Raw genomic sequence first — 20,743 nt, 5'->3', positions numbered from 1 at the left:
AGCAATAAACAGGCCTTTTAATCAACAAAGGGAGACCTGAGTGTGCCACTCGCATTTGCTCCAAATTCAGGGCACCTGTGGCTCTGGTTGCCAAGTCCCAATAAGGATCCAAAATACATTCGGGTCATGATTGTATATTTCCTGCCAGACACCGCCCAGCTGGGAAGCAACAATAAGTTCTGTAGTTGAAAATAGTTCAAACTCACACTTCTATTCATGTTTTAAATCTGTAGTTTTTCTAGTGATTTCCACCTAACTTTTTCTGGGATATTTGCCAGGAGCTCTTTCTCAGGTGGACTCAAGGATTCACATTTATCTTCTGGGTTTGGCTGCTGGAACACAAGGCTGTCTGAACAGACGTCACAAGGAGCATTTGGTCCAGTCCTGGTGTCAGAGTTGTCATGGCCACAGCCGAGCAGGTGGGGAATCTCCCGCTGGGAGAACTGTTTGGCAGCAGCGGAGAGGCTCAAGACATGCTCACCAGAAGTCCCTGTGACAACCGCTTGCCTGTTTTCCTCCAGGGGTGGGGAAACTCGCTCTTGCTCTTTCTTGCCCCATCAGGCAACACTGCCAGCGCAAGAGCAGGAGTTGTGCTCATGACACAGGAGACCGCCCCGGAGCCTCTGGGAGAAGTTTCTCATCGCTCTTGGCCAGGGTGTCACAGGGTCTCGGTGGGGCTCCTCCTTTTTGGCGGGGGCAGCTCAGCCCCACGCAGGTTCTGAGCAGGGTCCCATGGACAGGGAGGGATGTGCCAGCCACCCCGAGACAGAACCCTTTCCAGGCAGCAGTTCTGCTCCAGATTGTCACAACTCAGTTCCTCTCATCTCAGCCCACAACTTCACTGCAAAAATCTGAACCTCTCGTTTTGCTCAGACCAGGGGATGCACCCTCACGTTGCTGTGTATTTAGCATATTTCTTACCCAACCTTCATCCACAGGATTCCAGGGGAGGGGAAGCTTTGTGGCTTATGGCAACATTCCAGCCTGGTCTTGTGTGACTGGTGAATCTGACTGATTTGGCTCACTCTGCAGTGAGCCATTCCTGGCTGTTTCCCAGAACATAGACTATTGAAACGGGTGCTGGAGCAATGGATTCCGTGGTGGTTTTGTGGCTTATTGCCTCAGTGCCATCTAGGCATGTGTGACCGGTGGATTCGCTTTATTCAGTTATTACATTTATACCACTTGGTTTGACGCACCTGAAGTTGGCATTCCTGGCCATTTTCCTGGAATACCATTTATTACCTGGAATGGGTACCACAATGCAGAGATTATGTCAAAGTTTCATGGTTTACTGTATCATTCCAATTCAGTCATGCATCACTGGTGAATTTGGTTGGTTTGGCTAGCGCAGACGTTGATGTTCCAGGCCATTTCCAAGAATACAGATTATTGCCTGGAATAGGTCACAGAATTTGGTTTCTGTGGAGGTTCTGTGGGTCATTTATATGTGATAAATGTTTATGGTTTAGTATAAATGGTGGAACCACACTTTGAATGCTATGTACAGTTCTAATGGCCTCATCTCAAAAAATGATATTGTAGAGTTGGAGAAGGTGCAGAAAAGGACAACCAAAGTGATCAAGGGGCTGGAGCAACTTGACTACGAGGAAAGGTTACAATTTGGGGGGCTTTTTGGTTTTGAAAAACAGGACAGAGGTTCATAAAATTATGCATGGTGTGAAGAAGTGGATAGAGAGAAGTTTTCCTGCCTCTCATAGAATGGAACCATTCACATGGCATGTGGAGTTCTGTGTAATTCTGCCGCTACATCTGGCAATGGTTTCAGAAACAGGGATGGATGAATTTCCCAGTTTTGCTTCCTCCTGCACCTGATTTTTTCTAAAATCTCAAGTTCTTTCCATCTTATGTATGAAGACATTTGTGGATTTCGATGAATTCTTCTAAGAACTGAACCGAAACAAATCCATCTGCATTGGCCAAATTCAGTAGGTACACCCAGCAGGGAAAGGTAATGTTATACTTGCCTGCCAGGTAGCTGTTAAAGATGAGGAGCCTGCCAGAAAACAGAGGTGCCCACCCTCACTCAGCACCACAAACACCGCTGTATCCACCCAAGTTCAGCTGCTAGGCACTCAAAGCCCTGGGCTGGGAAGGTCCCTTCCAGTGTCTCCCTATGTTTTGAATCTCACTTTTTTCCCCATCTTGTTTATGAAGAAATTTGCTAATCTGGGTAAGTTATTATTTTAAAAAACCCTGAACAGAGGGAAATTTTCACCCATCTCTATTTAAAAGGACAAATTAATGGGGGATAAGACTCAGTGGCTCCGTCTGGTGAAGCGTTGTGCTGCCTCCAGGCTCAGAGCCAGCCTGATTCTGAAGAGCAGTTGGTGGGTCAGAACCACCTCCTGTGGCATCTGGATGGAGCGGCCGGTGTGACTCGGGATGCGGGAAGAGAGGCCTCTGGCAGTCCGGCCCCGTTTTGACCGTGCGCCCGTTTTCAGGGCGGCTATGGGAAAGGAATGCCTACCCGACCTGTCTGCGAGGCCCCTCGCCCACCGGGAGTTCAAGCCCCCGGTTGCCCCCCTGCCTTGCTGAGCAAGCGGCCCGGGTCACGGAGGACCCGCCGCATGGCCACGCTGCCGCCCTCCGGACGAGTGGTCCCCCGTCTGTGTCTTCCTCTGCTCCCGGCCGCGCGTGCGAATGGAGGGGGGCTGCTGTGAGCGGGGAAAGGCAAGGAGCGCGCCGCCGCCGCCGCCGCGATGGCCCCTCCTGCTCCTCCTGCGTGACACCCCCAGCCGGGATTTGGGGTTCGTGTGCCTTGGACCTGGGTGGTGGGTCGGACAAGCCCCGGCGCAGACCCGGGGACGAACCTACCGGGGGGACCGGGCACTGGGCCCCGCCGGCCTAGCCCCACGCGCCCTGCGGGCAAGGAGCCCCGCGAGCAGAGGTCTGCGGGGCCAGGCGGCGGAAGAGCCGGAGCCAGGGCGGCCTGCGCGACACAAGCTGCAGCCGCCCCCGCCGGTCTGCGGCCGCCTCGCGAGCTGCGCCCGGGGCCGCCTTCGCGTCGGCGCCGCTCCTGCCCCCGCCGCAGGGCGCACGTGCGTGCGAAGCAGACCCGCGTGGGGCGAGCGCGCCCGCTGCCGGGGGGACCTCGCCGGAGAGCCCGGCTGGGAGGCGCCGGCCCCGCGCGGCGCGGCGCGGCACTGCGGGCGGGCGAGCCGGGCGGCGAGGCTCCCCCGGGCAGCGACGGCGGCGCCAAGGGGGCCAGCCGGAGCACGTGTCCCGGCGCGTTGCCGCCGGCCTCCCCGCGCGCGAAGAGCCGGTCCCGCGGGGCCGGCCTCCTCCGGCGGCCTCCGAACGAGGCGAGCCCCGGGCCCGGCCGCCATGGGCTCCCGGCTAAGCCGGCAGAGCAGCCTGGAGGGGGCGGCGGGACTCCCCCCCGGCCCCAAGGAAGGCTCCCGAGGCGGGAAGGAGCCGGCGCCGCGGCGCCGCAGCCCCGACTTCCAGCTCTCTTCGCTGCTGCTCAGCTCCGAGAAGCTGCCGGGGCTGCTGCGGAAGAGCAGCCCGGCGCCCTACGTGAGACGGGCGGGCTGGATTCGCGAGATGCAGGCGGCCCTGCGCGACCGCCAGCGGGAGCGCGCCGTCCACGTCCTCCGGCTCCTCCGAAAGGTGAGCGCGGCGTGCGGTGGCGCCCGGCCGAGCGGGGGGCGGAGGGCCCGGCGCGGCGCCCCAACCGCCCCGGGGGCGGCCGGCCGGGCGGGGCGCTTCCTCGGCCGCGGCTCCCGCCTCAAAGCGGCGCGGCAGTGCCCGGCGACGCGCGAAGCCGCCGCCGCGAGACTTGGCCGCGGCAGCCCCGCTGGAGCTGGCGGTGCCGAGGGCGCGGCCCGGCCGCGCCGCGCGCCCGCCCGGGAAGGGCAGCCGCGGAGCCTGGGCGCTGCGTCCCGGCTCAGCAGCTCGGGCGGGCGCGGCCGCGGCTCCGTGGCCAGGGCGCGGCTGAGGCGGCTGCCGGGCTCCAGGAGCGCCGGGGCCGGCGACCCCCTCTGCCGGCCGCCGCCGCTCCCAGGCCGCGGAGCCAGCGCCCTTTCGCCCCCCGCGCCGCTCCGGGGGCCAGGGCGCGCTCCGCCTGCCAATGCCGCCCCTCCGGGCGGACTCCTCGGCGGGGGAGAGCGATGCCCGGCCCGGGGAGGATCCGCCCTCGGGCCGGCGGGGCCGGCGGCCGCATCGCCTGCGCACGGCGCCCGCGGAGGGCGGCGGCGGCGGCGGCCCCGCGTTCAGCCTGGGCCCGAGGCCGCCTCGGAAGCTCCCGCCGCGCCCTGGCCTCGGACGAGGCCTGCAGGAGTCCAGGGCAGGCGGGGGGCGGCGCTGGGGCATCGCCCGGCCCGCTTCGCGCCCCGTCTTTCGTCCTGGGTCTCCCGAGAGAGGCCGAGACCGTGGGCGACGCTCGAATGGGAGCCCGGCTCCCGCGCAGACCCGGCAGGATTAGTTCCTTCGGGGAGGGGGACGCGAGCGGCCCGGGAGCAGCGTTGGGGCGCTTTAGGCCGCGAAGGCTGGAAGCCGGCCTGGGGGTGGGCGCGCCCCCACCCGCGCAAATAATGACGGCTCTTACGGAGATGTTAGAAAACCGACGAGAGAGGCTTTGCTCTGGGATGCTGTTGTTTGGGGTCACGAAGAGTCGGACACCACTTAACGGCTGAACAGCAACATGGTGGAATCCGCTCAGGTATTCCCAAGTCTGTGCAATTGAAGGACTATTTTGACTTACGTGAACAGTTGTACATTTTTTAAAGAAGGGGCAGGTTGCTCGATTTATACAGGCAGTTTTTAAAACCGCCTGTTGGTTCAACGATGGACTGGAGACTTGGGTTCCGTTACAGGTGTACATTCAAAGAATTTGTTCTTTCTACACTCAAATTCTCAGTTCCTCTCCCCCTCTTGAAAAGTGTTATCTAAAAACTGAAGCTCTTGGATTGTTCAATCAGATCAGTAGCCCTTCTTTCCCTTTATTACTGAAATTTTGCTGAAAGTACCGGGATATCTTAAACCTGCAACATCACTACTGCTGCAGAAGGATCTGGATATCAAGGCAGTGTTGAAACGTATTGACTATATTGGGAGGCAGTTGCAAGAAATGCAAAATGATACATTTTGAAGCAGCCAAGAAAGCTGTGAATTTGCTGACCATGAAGCATCCTCAAAACGTCTTTGATACCTGGCTTGACAATAGTACACGTGAAAAGATTTGGAGTTGCAGTTGATTGCAAGCTGAATATGAGTCAGCAGTGTGATGTGACTGCAAAAAAAGCAAATGCGGTCTTAGGTTGCATGAATAGAGGCACAATTCCAAAATCACAGGAAGTGATAGTTCCACTCTGTGCTGGTCAGACCTCACCCGAAATACTGTGTCCAACTCTGTGTCCACACTTTAAGACGGATTCAGAGAAATTGGAACAAGTTCAGAGAAGGGCCGCAAAGAAGATCAGGGGACTAGAAACCAAGTCCTACGAGGAAAGATGGAAGGAACGGGCTGTGTTTAGCCTTCAGAAAAGAAGAGCGAGCGGGGATATAGAGCACTTCCAGTATCTCAAGGGTCGTCACACAGAAGGCAGCTGCAAGCTGTTCCGTGTCATTTGAGACTGCAGGACACAAAACAACAGGCTTAAGTTACAGGGAGGCAGATTTTGGGTGAACGTCTGGAAAAACTCGCTAAGGGTCAGAGCAGTCAGGCAGTGGAACCAGCGGCGTGGGGAGGGCTGTGTGTCGCTGGAGGGCTTCTGGCAGAGACTGGACAGCCGTCTGCCGGGGATGCTTTAAACTGGGTTTCCGCACTGAGCGGGCAGTGGGCTCGATGGCCAAAATGGCCCCTTCCAACTGTGGTTCTATTATAAGGATATTCATGTAGCTCATTCTTGATTTTCTATTGTTTCTGTTAATGGGTGGCAAGAACCACTTGTTGAAGTTGCTTAGTGAAAAATCTTGAATGTACAAAAACTGCAGTATGGCTGCAAAAGTAAGGGATGAATAAAAACAGTTCACAGTTTTATCTTTGAAAGGTCTGCAGACCAGATAAACTGCCCCCTACTTTTTGGTGCCCCACGCTTTTAGGCTGGCTACAGGCCTGGCTGGGAGGCTGCGGAGTGCCAGACTGCTGAGAAGGGCATCGGAGGCCAGTGGAAACAGACCCCCTGTGTCATCTGTGCCCCCACCTCCCGAAGACTTGGGTGGGGTGGCCATTTGTACAGCTGGCTGGCAGAGCCCCCAGTGCTGCTTCAGTTCTGTATCCTTCAGTTCCCCGAGCAGCTTACATTTAAGACACAACAAGACCCAGTGCGAAATACAGAAGCAGTGGCAACAAAATACAGAAACTCCTGCAAGCGGAACGTCCTGTGGGGTAGTGCTCCTGTCTGGGCCAAGCTAGCAGCACATTTGGGGGCTGGTGTCTGAAAGAGGAGAGTGCTGGGGGGTGCTCTGGGCAGGGCCCTCCGCTGAGCCAGCGCTGCTGCGGAGGCAGCTCTGCCCCCCACGGAATGCTGCCTGGCTTCTTCGGGCAAAGGCCTCGGGGCCCTGGGGCACACGCAGGAGGCTCTTCTTGTGATGCCCGAGTGCCAAGCCAGAGAGGGCAGAGGAGCCTCAGGGCACAGCCCAGTCCAGCCCGCCTGGGGTCCCCCAGGTGGCCACACCCCTTCCCCTCACCAGCGGGTTGGCGAGTTTCTGGGTGGCGCACAGTGTTTCCCCACGGTGAAAGGTGACGTTCCCCCCTGCCCCCCCCTCTGGCTGGCAGCGCTTCAAGCTAAGGGGCACTGGCATTTTTTGGTATGCTGGCCCCGCCCCATTTGGCTTTGGCCCTGCCCACTGCTGGAATGTCCCCCCCCCCCCCGCTTCTCTGAAGCTGAATTCAGCCCTCAGGCTGAAGGAGGTTGAACCCCCTGGTGCAGGGCTTTAAGGTCAAAAGCAGCATGTTAAATTGAGCCCGTTGTCAAATAGGCAGCCTGTGGAGATTGACTAGAAGTTACAGAACACTAAGGGCAGCCCCACGTACTGTATATTACAGCAGTCTAATCTGGAGTTAACGAGGGCAGGAACGACTCTGGCAGTGTCTGACTGCTGCTGATGCATCAGCTGAAGCTGGCAAGAGTGACACCCCCGTCCCTCTTGCCACGTGAGCATCCAGAGGCAGGAATGGGGCAAGGAGTTATGAGGCATGTGCCTTCCGAGGAGCCCAGCCCCGTCTAGAATGGGTTGTGTCTCTAGGTCTGAGTTAGAAGGCCATCAACATGACCTCCAGCTGTCTGGAGTATTGGTTTATAAAACATCTATACATTTTATGTATAGCAGAGTTTCTAGGTTGGTTTTCAAAAACAATGTTATGTTTCATTTTGTTATCCCAGATCCAGTCCTTTGCAGCCAAGAAGGATCAGTGCAGGCCAGCTTTCTGCGCCCTCCAAAAGCATCTTGTGTAATCAAGAGACAGAGCTGGGTGTCAGCTCTACAATTAATTAAGCACAACTCCCTGTGGTGGGTGTGTAATGCACATCTCCTGCTGCGTGGTTTAATCTGATTATAACAAAAAGAAAAGTAATTGATTAATCAAAAGCCATGTGACTAATCTGTTGATTAAATTTGCATTCAATATGTAATACTTCTGAAACAAGAGGCATACTCCCTTTTGGTGTAATGCACACCTGTGTCATGGCAGGTGCCATCTTAAGAGGGAAAGTGTCTTCTTACTTCAAGTCTTACTTGACTAGCCAATCAAACACTGAAATCTAAGTAAATATAGCTTCCTTTACAGAATCAGAGAGTCAAGAGTTTTGTCACGTTTCATAGAAGCATAGGATAGTACGGTTGGGAGGGGCCTACAAGGCCATCAAGTCCAACCCCCTGCTCAATGCAGGGATCCAAGTCAGAGCATCCCTGACAAGGGGCCGTCCAGCCTCGTCTTGAATGCCTCCAGGGTGGGAGAGCCCACCACCGCCCTAGGAAACTGGTTCCATTGTCGTATTGCTCCAACAGTCAGGAAGACTTTCCTGATGTTCAGCCGGAATCTGGCTTCCTGTAACTTGAGGTTTCTCCATTTACATGGTAGATATGCTTGGGAGTAAAGTTCATTTGCATTACTAGGTTCTGATCCTGGGCTAGGAGCAGCTGAGGGAGGGGCAGGGCAGCGGTAGACCCCATGAGGAGTCTTGCAGCATTGGGCCAAGGAGGCTTCTTGGTGAACATGGGTTTCCGACAGCCCACAAATAGGGGATGAAGGAAATAGCCGCCCTGCCATGTTTGTCCCCCTGGAGCCCACTGGCAACCACAGGTACACTGCATCTAGACATGGAGGGTCCATTTAGCCACTGAGATAAACCTCTCTAATCCCCCCCCCCTTGAAGTTCTGGAGGCCAGTGGCCACTGCCACATCTTTTGGCAGTGAATTCCACCCGTTAATTCCAGAGGGCTGGTCTAGCCCAGGGGCGGGCAGAAAGCACGTCTTCAAATGTGTTGGACTTCAACTCCTATCATTCCTGACCTTGCTGGCAGGGACTTCTGGGAGCTGGAGTCCAAAACATCTGGAGATCTACCTTCTACCCATCCCTGGACTAGACAAGTGGTTGAGGAAAGTAAAGGATATTGCCTGTTGTGTAGCAACACACTTGGGGAAATGCTGAAATTCAGAATTCAAGCTTGAAATTTGGACTTCAAGGGAATTGTGGGAGCAGCCTTGTGATTGCTAGTTATCATCATCTATTTTTTGAAAGCCTTATTTGTAAAACACACAGTGTAACTTGCAAAATACAACTCGCTCGCATGTGACGCTTTTAAATTCTGTCGCTGGACAATGTGCCTGCCAGGATTCGCCAGCATCAGGAGATGCCCCTTTGGGTGGCCCGTTGAAGCAACGGAGAGGGCGCCGCATCGCCCTCTGTGGTCCTGGGATGGCCCTTTGGTTCTCCTTGGCTAGAGCCACATCCAGGCCAGGTCTGGGGCATTGCCTGGGCTGCAGCCGGGCTCGGGTGGCCTTGGGCACTTGTGTGGCCCCCATCAAGGCGAGCGCCTCGTGTCTGCCTGCTTGGAACATGTTTGCTGGCCAGTCGCGTGGCTGGAGCTGCCACTTGCTGCCAGGGCCCCCGTTTCCTTTGGCTGGACCAGGCACTGGTCCCCAAGCTGCCTCTTCTCCTCTTCCCTGTAGGACCTTGGCTTAGAAGGGACATTCCTCAACGAAGTTCTCTACAAGAATGCAGCCTTCCCGAACCTCGTGGATCCAATCTCCCATGATCTCCTGATGAGCCTTGCTAGAGACCTGCAGTGCCCCAAAAAGGTGAGGCTGTCCACAGGCCACTTGCGGGGGTGGGGCAGGGGGCGTGCGGGCAGCAAAATGCGTGCATGCATACTGTGCTCCATGAGAGCCGCGTTGTCTTCTCAAACCCCTGACGGGCTGCCACAAGGGCCAGAGTTGTTCCCTGGCGCTGCCCGAGAGGGCAGGACAAGGCCTAACAGGCTTCAGTTGCCGGAGGGGAGAATTCTTGAGCTTCATAGTATGGCTTGATGAGAGGCCTCGAGGGGCGTTGATGGGTGCTCCCTCCTTGCTGGTCTCTAGGCAGAGGCCAAACAGCCGACCCTTGGGGAGGCTCTAGCTCCAGAGCCCCTGCACCGAGCAGCAGGGTGGACTAGATGGCTTCTGAGGCCCCCTCCGAGTCTTTGGTTCTATGAGATCACTCATAATGTTACATTGTTCATGTAAAGAATGGCCTTTGCACAGCTCCTGTCAAAATGATGGCCTGTATCCCCGTAAAAGCTCTCCAAACATGTGCATCTTACGTTGCACTGGTGCCCAGCTTGGAACACATTCACCCCAGGGTGGAATGAATGTGGATGCCCGTGTGCAGGCTAAACATGCTCTGGATGAGAGACCCTTGTGGACGCCCTCGGAGAGTGGCGCTCGCCACACAGGTGATGTTTCCCACAGTCACGAGGACGGGGAGCACCGGAATTCCCACGAGGAATGGGAGCACTGAGGCCTCCGGCCATTCCAGGAGGGCCAGAGGGCGCCTGCAGCGGAAAGATCCATGGGTGCGTCCCCCGTTCAGCACCAGTCTGCCGTGCTCTGCTCTCGGCCCTTTCCCTCCCGCTCGGCCACAGTGTGGTGCAGCGCCTTCATTTGGACTGCCACGGACACAAGCTGCTGCGTGGCGGTCAGAAGCGCCCTGCGCACTGCCAGGGCACTGCAGCTCCGCGGCGCAGGGCCTTCGTGCGGGGAGCAAGAGGCGCCCCGAGACTGGCTGGTGGAGGCGGGCCTGGCTCTCTGGGTGGGGCCTGTTTTCTGGACCCCAAAGAGGGGGCGGGACTGGGGGCCTGCGTTTCAGCCACCTGTTGTGCCACCGCCACCTGCCGAGGGGCTGTTTTTAACCAGGTGGCAACTGCATTGTGGAGGATGCTGGCAGAAGGAGCCACGTTCCCTGTTGGTGGGGGTATTCTTGCAGCGTGGCTGTAAAACGTGAGAGGAGGCCTGCTGCTGGACCAGACCATGGGTCTGTCTTGCCCAATGGAAGCTCGGGGGCGCTCCCCTGTTAGTTGGTGCTCAGAGGCATACTGCCTCTGAATGTGGAGGCTCCATCTCCCTATCATGGCTAAGAGCCTTCTCCATATGTGTTCATCAGCTAGGGAGGTCTGCCATTCAGCAAACACTGGGCTGCATGGGTGAAGCTGTGGATTAGTTCTTCCTTGTGTGTGTAGCAGAGTTGGGTTCTGCCCGCATGGGAGGCTCCATTGCAGAAGAGAGAGCGCCCTGCCGCCAAAAATAAGCCGGGGGTGTTCAGGCAGAGGCGCCAGCCAACAGCAGCTCACACCCGCCTCCTGCTGAAGCCGGGTGAGGCGGCTGGCATCATGCTACCTGAAGAGCAGAACGGCAGCTACGCGGGTTCTCCCTTGGTGCCAGTGATGCGCGTGGCCCCTCCAGAGCCGTTTGCAGTGCCAGCCTGAGGGAAACCTGCCTCAGTGCCCCTTTGCGGCCTGCTCTGGCCTGGGGGTGGCCCTCTGCCATTTCTGCGGACGGGTGGAGGCCGGGGGCTGTGCTCCTGGAGATGCCACATCGCTTTCTGGGATCCAGCGACCCTCCTCCCTGGGTGGAGCTGCTCTCTGCTGCCACGTGGGTGCTTGCTCTTGATTCTCACTGGTTCCACTGGGCGGGGAACATTGTGCTGCACATCATGAGCCGGGAGGACGTGGCTGGGCCCCTGGGGGAGCAGGGGGCTCTGTGGCAGAGCCCAGGCAGATGGGCATGGGGACATCCTCACTGCCCCAGCACTAGCAGGGCTGGGCTGACCCCCTTGGAGAGCTGCTGCCAGTCAGAGGAGACCAGCCGTCCCCAAGCTGGCACCCTCCAGATGTGTTGGACGGCAACTCCCATCCTTCCCAGACGGCACAGCCAATGGGGGATGATGGAAGTTGCTGTCCAACACATCTGGAGGGTGCCAGCTTGGGGTAGGCAGTGGCCGGATACCTTCTGCGGAGCTCTGCCCTTTGACTTTGTGCGACTGGCACAGGCGTCCCAGCCACTCGGGTGGGGGCTGTCTTCTGCAGTGCTGTTCTTCCGCTCTTGCCCCGAGCTGGAAGCCTTGAACTGGCGCTGCAAATGCAGGCTCTGGCACAGGCTGTCAAGCGGTGCGCACGTTTCCGGGGACGCGGATGTCTTTGCAGAAAACCTTGACGGCAGAGAACATTGGCTGCCACTCAGAGGAGGCACAGAGCACCTGACAAAGCAGCCACGAGCCCCGGTTGACCCTCTCCTGCTTTCAGGAATATGACCCTTGGAAGTCCTCGGATCGGATCTGCCGGCAGCTGATCTACCACTTGACGCCTCATTCAAAATGGCACCGTCGTGGGCTGCCCTGCCGGAAGCCCCAGGGAAGGTGAGCAGCAAGATGGACTGAGTGTGTGTGTGGGGGGGCAAGGCATGGAAATCACTGGCAAGTCTCGGCCTGCCTGAACGCCAGCAGAGCGGGAAGCGAGGGAGGGTGGCGGCACAGCAGGCCTGGCAAAAAGCCTTCCGCCTGCCCTCTGGGCCCAAGAGGATCTAGAGCAGCGGGGGGCGGTCAGTCCAAGGGCCAAATTCCAATCTGAGAAGGGTCTTGGGGGCGCTTTCCATCTGTGGGTGGCACTGAAGGCAAAGTGGGTGTGGCCAAAGTGTGACTTTTATTGATTTTTAGCCTACTCAGAAGTGAGCCAGACAAGCGAGCCTCTCCAGGTCCTCTCAGAAACAAGCAGAGCCTGTGTAGCAGATGGGATGGAATCATTCTGCAGCTTCCTCCCCTGGCAGGGAAAGGCTCTTCTCTCTGATCAGCTGTTGACTGAAGATAAGAGCATCTCCTTGCTGGAAAGGGGCGGCCTGGGGAAGAAGCCGGCAGGCTGGATGAGGGATCTCTGTGGGCTGTATCTGACCTGCGAGCTGGAGGTTCCCCATGCCTGACCTATAGGGATGAGGCCAGAAAAGAGGTTTGGCATGTCAAGGGAAGAAGGAGGAACAGGACTGGCTGCACGAACACAAGGGCATTTTTGTTTATCTGTATTTGAATAAATGCAACCTGTTCAACACCCGAATACAATTCTCCCCAGAGCTGCTAGAGCTGCTTCTGGTGGCGGGAGAGGCACGGAGCTCCATGACTCACTCTGCACGAAAAGAGCGGGTGTTGTGATGCCGGTGGGTGGAGCGGTACACGCCAAAAGGTTCTATTAATTAATTAATTGGCTGCCTTTATGCCAAAAATGGTGCTCGGGGCTGCTACCAATAAAATACAGATTAAAAACAAAATCTTAATTAAAACATTACATAAAAAGTAATTAATTAAAAACACAGTGATAAAAGAAATAAGCAGCACCAACCAATTAAACCCTCCTTCAATAACAGACCAACCTATATGCGAAAGGCCTGCCTGAAGAGAAACGTATTTGCCTGCTGGTAGAAGGGCAACAGGGCGGGGGGGCAACCAAGCTTCCCTCTGCAGGGAGTTTCAAAGCCTGGGAGAAGCCCCCCCCCCCCCACAATGCACCTCCAGTGGTGGGGGCACCAAGAGAACGGCCTTCCCCAAAGACCTTAAAACCCAGGCAGGCTTGTATGGGACAAGGCGGCCTCTCTAGGTGTCCTAGTAGATCACAAGCGGAGTATGAGCCAGCAGCGCGATGCAGCAGCTAAGGAAGCTAATGCCGTCTTGGGCTGCAGAGCGTCCAGGTCATGGGAAGTAAGAGTTCTGCTCTGTTCTGCATTAGGCTGTATTTGGAGCACTGTGGCCAGTTCTTGGCACCACATTTTAAGAAGGACATTGACCAAGTGGACCACATCCACAGAGGAGTGACCAGGACAGTGAGAGATCCAGAAACCGAGTCCTGTGAGGAACGGTTGAAAGAGCATGCTTAGCCTGTAGAAGAGAGGATGAAGAGGAGACATGAGAGCGGCCTTCCAATATCCGAAAGGCTGCCATGCAGAAGATGGAGCAGAACTTGTTTTCTCTTGCTCCTGAGGGCAGGACTAGAACCAGTGGGTGGACATGGCAGGGAAGCCGGCCTTGGCTTTCTTTTAACATGTGATTTCCGCTCTCTGGTAGTGTGTCAGATGGGCCTGGAGCATCTGCCAGCTTGTGCTTTCTTGTGTTTTTAGTGGGGGGCGGGGTGCATGGAGAGGAGAGGCTGCGTGAACTGCTGGGTGGGTTGTGGTGCCTTTGTTCATGAGACCCCGGGGTTCCGGTGTTGGACAGGTAAAGGGTATGTAATGGCGGGGTGGGGGGAACCCTCTCAGGACCAGAAGGAAAAGGGTGGCCAGTTTGGGGGATCACAATCTAGAAAGGATGTTGAGTGACTGGAAAGAACTCCAAGGAGCGCTTCAGGAATACTCAGGGGTCTAGAAGGGAAACCCAGGAGTGAGGACAGACAGAAGGAACTGGCTACATTTAACCTACAGACACAGGCTTGGTTGTCTTAAGCAGCAGATGAGGTGGTAAATCTGTCTCTGGACTAAACCACTTCAGACAGTGGCGGGGGCAAGGGCGGGGGGAGACTCACACGGTGGAATGTTCCTCAACACAAAAGTATTTGCTGAACATGGAAACTAGCGTCTCGGGAAAAGGCCCTAGCTTAGCCTCCTTCCTGACATGCTGGTGTTCTATATGCAGGGGGTTGTTTGTATGGAGAAAAATTCAGCACCCCCACAACCTTCAGGGTAGCAGAATGGGAGCCTTTCAGATGTTTTGGACCATAACTCCCATAATCCCTGACCATTGGCCATGCTGGCTGGGGTGTAGTCCAAAACATCTGGACGGCACCAGGTTGCCTATCCCAGCACTAGGATGTTCTCCTCGACCCCACTGAAAGCAATGAGAGAGGGGTGAGCAGACGCTCCTGTGCTTGTGCCGGAGAACGTGCTACTGGATTGTGCCCACGGGGGAGAGAGGGCCTTTCGGGTTGCCCGCCTCAGACACCAAAACAGAGACAAGAAGGTTAAGGGGAGCTTAAATCCGCACAGTTTTCAGGGATTTAACGGCATCTGTGAAAGAAAGTCATTCCATTTGCTCCCAAAGGCAAGGCAAGAAGCAGCTGCTTCCAGCTGGGGCAGAGATCAGTTTTAAGGGCCATTCAGCACTAGAGCAGGGGCTGCTGCACTCGTGCAAATCACCTGTGACCTCATAGGTCTCCCAGGACGAGCCTGCTGTGATGTCATCAAACATGCACAGATACGCCTGAAGTTCAGGGGAAAGCTGCCCACCATAGAACCCAAATTCTGTGAGAAGTGAGAGGTCAGTTTGGCTGGGAAAAACCTCACACAGGACTGAGGAAAGGGAGGGCCCCTGTGCTGCAACAGTGGGTGTGTTGGGGGGGGCTGGGCAGGCAGAGTGTTGGGAAGGTGAGGGCACCCAAGACGGAGACCAAGGGGCCCAGAACCAGAGCAGGGACAGGGAGGTCCAAGGAAGAGGCGAGGGAGGCAGCATGCTGAGGAACAGGCCCTGGAGTGGGGAGTTGAGGAAAGGAGAGGCAAGGGAAAGGCAGCCCCCTCCAGGCCTAGGGCGGGGGGAGCGAGCAGATGCACCTGGGAGCTTTGGAGGCAGGTGGGCGGAGGGGGGGCTCCGCATGCTTTGCTCACTGAGGTGGGCAACAAAACCTGCTAACAGGCAGTCAATGTGGCAAGGGCAGTGCTGGCCGGGCGGGAGTTGTCAGTCGCTCACTGGCTCTCGGGAAGAGCTGCCAGAACGTCCTCGCTTGTCCTGGCGAGGGGCAGCCCCAGGCAGCGAAGGCCCTGGCTCGTGAGGGAGCGCCAGCCTTGCTGGGAGAGCGCGCCAGCCGCTGACCCTCCGGAAGTGGAAGGATGGGTGGGGCGGGGTGGGGTGGGGCGGGGCGGGGCAGGAGAGCCGGTGCCACGGGGTAGCTGCCTCTGGTGGCCCGTGAGCTGGGTGTGCACCCCCCCACCCTGTCGAAACATCCACGTGGAGCTGCCTGCCCTTCTCTTCTCCCCCCCATCTGCACGGATACCGGGCCGGGACCCCAGCTGCTCGGCAGCAGGCTCCGCTCCCGTGCGTTGGCCAGGCCCCTTTGCCCCACAGGTGGGCCGGTGGCGGCTGCAGCTGCTTTCTGCCACGAGAATGCCGTTCGTTTGCTTCTGAGGGCCCTCAGTCATTTGCCCAAGGGATCGCTGTGCATTTTGCTTTGGAAGAGGGGACGTGAAGGCTGCAGCCCCATGTGGACTTGCTTGGCAGCAGGCCTCACTGAAGTGAGCAGGGCGCATTTCCAAGTGAGCATGCCGAGGGTGGGCCGCCTGCCTGGCCGCATTTGTGGCACAGCAGCAGCTCGAGAGGGAAGAGCGTCTCTCTCCTAGGCCACAGAAACGCCCGTCCAGGCTGCCCAGAGGCAAATCGTACACTGCCTGCAGGAGGGGAGTTGTCTTTTCTGTTGATCTGACTTATTTGCCACTTTTCTTCTAGAAGTACACCCCGGATAGTGCACACCTAAAACACCGAATATCAGCAGATTCAAATCCTGAAAACCTGCCCTTGTTGATCTCTGCAAATGTGTGAAGACTTCTCTGTGGCTGCTGAGAGGGCAGGGCCGCCTCCCCCCACCTGGTGCCCTGCAGATATGTGGGCCATGCTGGCTGGGGACAATGGGAGTTGTAGTCCAGCACCTCCAGAGGGCACCAGGTGGGGGCAGGCTGGGATGCAGTGTGGTGATGATCTGTGCTGGGAGAGGGTCACCGCAGCTTCTGTTGCCACCACAGGCACCGTTCACCACCCTTGGAGGAGATTGGAGATCTGACCCCCAGGGGCCACTCCCAGGACCCTTCTCCCGAGGAAAACGGCAAGAAAAAGCTTTGCTGTGATTTTTTCCATGTTGTGTTGTCTAAACTCATCCTTGAACACCTGTTGGTATTCATGTGTCGGCAGTGGATCAGTTTGCATTTGCATGCAATGGCAAGCCAGAATCCCGGCGTATCCTGGCATCTTGTGAACATGCTCCTGTGTTTGTGCCCGCTTTGCTCCTCCCTTCTAAACAAATGAGGGCGTGTTGGTTGCCTGAATACTTGAGGGTCCTGTCTTGTTGCCAGGTTTATTTTAGTTTGAGGTAAATGTTTTATTTATTTGTATTTGATTTGTCCCCATTTCCACCAAGAAAATGGTATTCAGGGCCAATTTAACTTGTTTAAATTTGAGAAGGTATCCAACTGTCTTTTGTTTTATACCCATCCTGAAGCTTCAGGTGGGTACAAGTCAGAAAGTTTAAAATTGAATGGTCCAGACCCACATGCTGCTAGACCAGTGTGAAATGGTTGAGTCGTAGGGCGGGCAATTCTGCCCCCAAGCCTGCCCCCTTTTCTGTGGCCCCTCAGCTCTAGCCACAAGGACTCCTTTTAATTTGGCCCGTCGCTTTCAGTGCCACAGGCAGCAAGCGCAAATACATCTCTGCTGGGCCCGAAGATGGCTCTTTCTGCAGGACTGGGGCCTCCAGCGGGGACTGGCTCTGGAGGGAAGAGAGGCGCAGGGGGCAGTCGGGACAGACGGGGTCATCTGCCCAGGAATGCCCTTTTCCACCTTGCCTCTCCTGGCGCTCTGCTGCCAAGAGACTGCCAGAAGGGGACTTGCAGTGGGGATGAGGACGCCCTTTCTGGGTGAGAGGAGGGTCTCTTTCTGCTGCTTGAAGTGCCCTGTGGTTTTTTCTCTTTTCTGTCTTTGTTGTGGATGAGGTATCTTACTGAAGGGTCTCTTAACATGGCTTAGCGAATTATTTAATGTATCGTGTTGATATTTGCACAGGATATTGTTAACTGATCTATTGGTATGTCTCGTGCTAGTTAAATAGTTAATATGTTTTAAATGAACTGTAGCTGTGTGAATGTTGTGTTGTAATGTATTATAATTATGGCTATAGGATTTTTGTGAGCCATTTTGAGCACAATATATTGTGGGAAATGCAGTATGCAAATTGACTATGACTGCTGTGGTACCACAGCACAGTTCTGGGGTTATCCAAAAGTAATAACCGATCCTAAGCAACATTCAGACAGGCGGGGCTTTTTTGTGTGGCTGGGGTGCACAAGGCTATTCCAACATGGGATGAACAGTTTGCAAGCAAGGGCTGGATGTAGTTGGGGGAGCAGGGGAGATCGCAATTCCCCTCCAATATGTTGGGCTGACCTCAAGGGTCAGCAGCGTGTGGCCCTTGAGGTGGGTGTTGTTGGATTGCAATTCCCATCAGCCCTAGCCAGCACAGCTAATGCTGAGAGATGATAGGAGTTGCAGTCCAACAACATCCAATGGGCCACAAATTGTCCCCCTGGACGAGGCCGTCACACAACAGCCATTCACAAGCCCTTTGTGTGGCAGCACGTGCGCATGTGTGACCAGGAGTATTTGCAGTTCGGACGGAGTGCCATCTCAAAGACCAGTCTGGCCATAGCAGCATTGCCAGGTTGCTCTCCCTGCCACACAACAGACACACCCCATGACGGAAGCCCACGTGCTCTCATTTCTCAGCCCCCCTTCTACACTTTTCTCTCATGTAGCCTGAAGAACTTGCAGAAGAAGCTGCGCCAAGATGCTGTTGATCTCTCAGGCATCCCCCTCTCCCTGCAGGATGTCCACCGCACAGCCTACTACCTGCAGAACAATGGTGAGCATCTGAACACTGTGGACCTGAGCTTCACCGACCTGACCGACGAGATGATGCGCCTCCTGCTGCCTTTTCTGTGGTCCCTGCCCAACCTCACCCACCTCTCCCTCAATGGGAACCGCCTGACCCACACCACTGTGAAAGAGCTCACGGACGTCATGAAGGACATGGGCAAGTTTCCATTCCTAGCCTGGATTGACCTCGGCAACAACGTGGACATCTCTTCCATGCCACAGCCCCTGCTCGTCGGCCTGCGGAAGCGTCTCAGCCACCAGACCACGCTGCCCACCATTTATGAGTCACTTGACTGCGATTCTGAACCCTCCAGCGGGCCAGAGACCAGCCAACTCGAGGAGGAGGAGTTACAAGGCGAAGGGGCTCAGCCAGTTGCCGAAGACCACTCCCGCAACTTCCCCCCACAGCCTTATGAGAGGTAACTCTAGGCTTTCTCTGCAAGGCACAAGGGACAGGGAATCCTCCACCCATTTCCTCGGGCACGTCTCTTGACACTGTCAACAACCCTGACCTACTTCACGTATTCCCAGCGGGCCCACAGCTATCCCACACTCAGCTCCATCACTCCCCCTTAACCAGTCTTCATCTCTCACACATTTCAAAACCGGGACTGGTCACTTACCATGACAGCAGATAACCTGGGCCCTGGGAAAAGAAACCCATTGGCAGATGCCAGAGAACGTGGCGCTCAGAAGAGTGGGCGCAGGCTGTCAGGACAAAGCCTGCCTTGCCCTCGTCCCCTCCAGCTGCTCTGCAGCCCCAAGTGGCCGCGAGGGCGTTGCGTGTCGAGGCCCAGCAAGCTGCTGCCGGCGTGGTTCAGAAACAGCCGCCAGGCAGCACAGCGCCAGCCTCTTGTGCCTCACCCTCCTCCCTTGTTTTCTGCCCTCTCCAAACAAAGGGGGATGACATGTAACAGTCCACAGTGTGTGCAAGCCAAGAACATGTGACTGGACTGCCGTGTCAGGATATTTCAAGACTAGGGACATGTGCATCGGGGTGGTGGGAGCTTATAGGTCTCTAGCTTGAAGATGGGAAACAAATTTGTAGATTAACAGGAACAGTTTTATAACCTCCACTCTTGGACAAAAACCATCTGCTGGAGCTTCTATATTGCTTGGGCTGTTTGATATGGAGACACAAGCATGCATGTATTAAAAACACCACTCTGTGCTGCTTGCTGTCTGTTAAGAGATTGCTTGAGGACTGTGAAGTGACATCAACAAGGCCACCCTTCTGACACAAGTGAGGAAACTATTAGTGGTGCAAAACCTCTGCTGTGTATTTTCAGCATTGCCCATTGCTGTATGTGATGAATGATAATAGATTTCTTGGACTGAAAGCTAAAACACTGCATTTGGAGGAAGCAAGGCTGTGTCCAGGCAGCAGGTACAATCCACCTGCCAGTTCTTCTACATGAGCCCCACTGCACAGAGGGGTACCTGTGCAAAAGCATCAAAGAAATAAAACTCACTGTACTAAAGAAATACCTCCTTTACAATTCAAGCTTGCCATCATATCAAAAAGTATTTGTACGTTACTGGTTTTGTGAGCTACTTGTAATGTTCCTAAAAAAGACCATGTGCACTTGAAGTTGTATTTTGCTCTTCTAGTGGCCAGTCTGCCCCCCCCCAGCACAGGCAGGGCTTATGTCGTGAATAAATACCGGCAAGGCTACCCTTCTTCAAGGAGCAACACTTGCCAGGGCATGAATATTTCTTGCACAAGACTCCGGCCCTGGGGACAGCACATCTCTCCACCCTTTCATGCAAGGCTGGGGGAGGGAGAAAAAACCCTTCTCCCTAAAGTAAGGTTACTGTGTTAAAGGAAAGATTGGGAGGCCCCCTGAGAAGCCCTCTTAGGAAGTTGGCCTGGCAGCCCTAAGGAGTGAACAGAATTCCATATACTGACTTGAAGCAACTCAGCTGATGTTGGGCTGCAGAGTTCCTTACTTTAAATCATTAAGCAGAAGTTAACAGATTTTCCATGGGCTAGGGGATGCTGGAAGTTGTGGTCAAATACCTCTGGAAGACACTAGTTTGAGAAAGGCTGCAGTAGACTCTAGTGGCCTAACTAGATGGACCAATGGGTTAATGCAGGAGATGAAAACATTAACGTGTCACATTATAGGTTAAGAGACCTCTAACATCAAATCCCCACATGATATTCTCTTCCTCACTAGACTGGTTCCCCTCTCAGTAGTTTGTTCCTATGTTCCTAGACCTCATTCTCCACCCACAAAGCCAGGCAGAACTATGTTCCAAGGAAACCAAAATTCAGAATTCAAGTATGCAAATCAATACAAGTTTATGCAAATGTAGTTAATACTTGCTGAATGTGCAAGCTTTATTCTGAATTTTGAAAGGTTTGACACAAAACTAAATGAACAAGCCTAAATAAATATTTAACTGGACAAAAGTTAGATCATGTAAGTAAGCTGATAGAGCATAGTCTTACCTTGCAGTTTTAATTTTTATATGCTGGGGTGGGGGGTTGTTTTAAAAACTTGCCTGCCAGGGCTGACAGTGCAGAGGGCTCTTTCTTCGACCACCGTTTGTTTTCCAGTTCTTGGCCATCGCAAACTGCAACCCACCTGTTGATCCCTGAAGAGGCAACATTGCTGCTGCCCACACCGGCG

General features: G+C 55.4%; 1 protein-coding gene across 1 annotated transcript; it reads left to right on the top strand.

The window, feature by feature from the left end:
* The first annotated feature begins 3,167 nt into the window (after positions 1-3,167).
* Positions 3,168-20,561, top strand: LRRC75B (leucine rich repeat containing 75B). The gene is made up of 4 exons (XM_084819938.1): positions 3,168-3,633; positions 9,140-9,268; positions 11,746-11,858; positions 17,987-20,561. Exons 1-4 carry the CDS (start codon positions 3,349-3,351, stop codon positions 18,528-18,530), a joined length of 1,071 nt encoding a protein of 356 aa, XP_084676064.1. The 5' UTR covers positions 3,168-3,348; the 3' UTR covers positions 18,531-20,561.
* The last annotated feature ends 182 nt before the right edge of the window (positions 20,562-20,743 follow it).

This window comes from Heloderma suspectum, chromosome 13, assembly GCF_057233095.1.
Source record: "Heloderma suspectum isolate Gila_16-S chromosome 13, 16-S_ref, whole genome shotgun sequence".
Taxonomy (NCBI): Eukaryota; Metazoa; Chordata; class Lepidosauria; order Squamata; family Helodermatidae; genus Heloderma; species Heloderma suspectum.
Note: the sequence above shows the minus strand (reverse complement) of the source record. Positions and strands in the feature narration are given on the sequence as shown.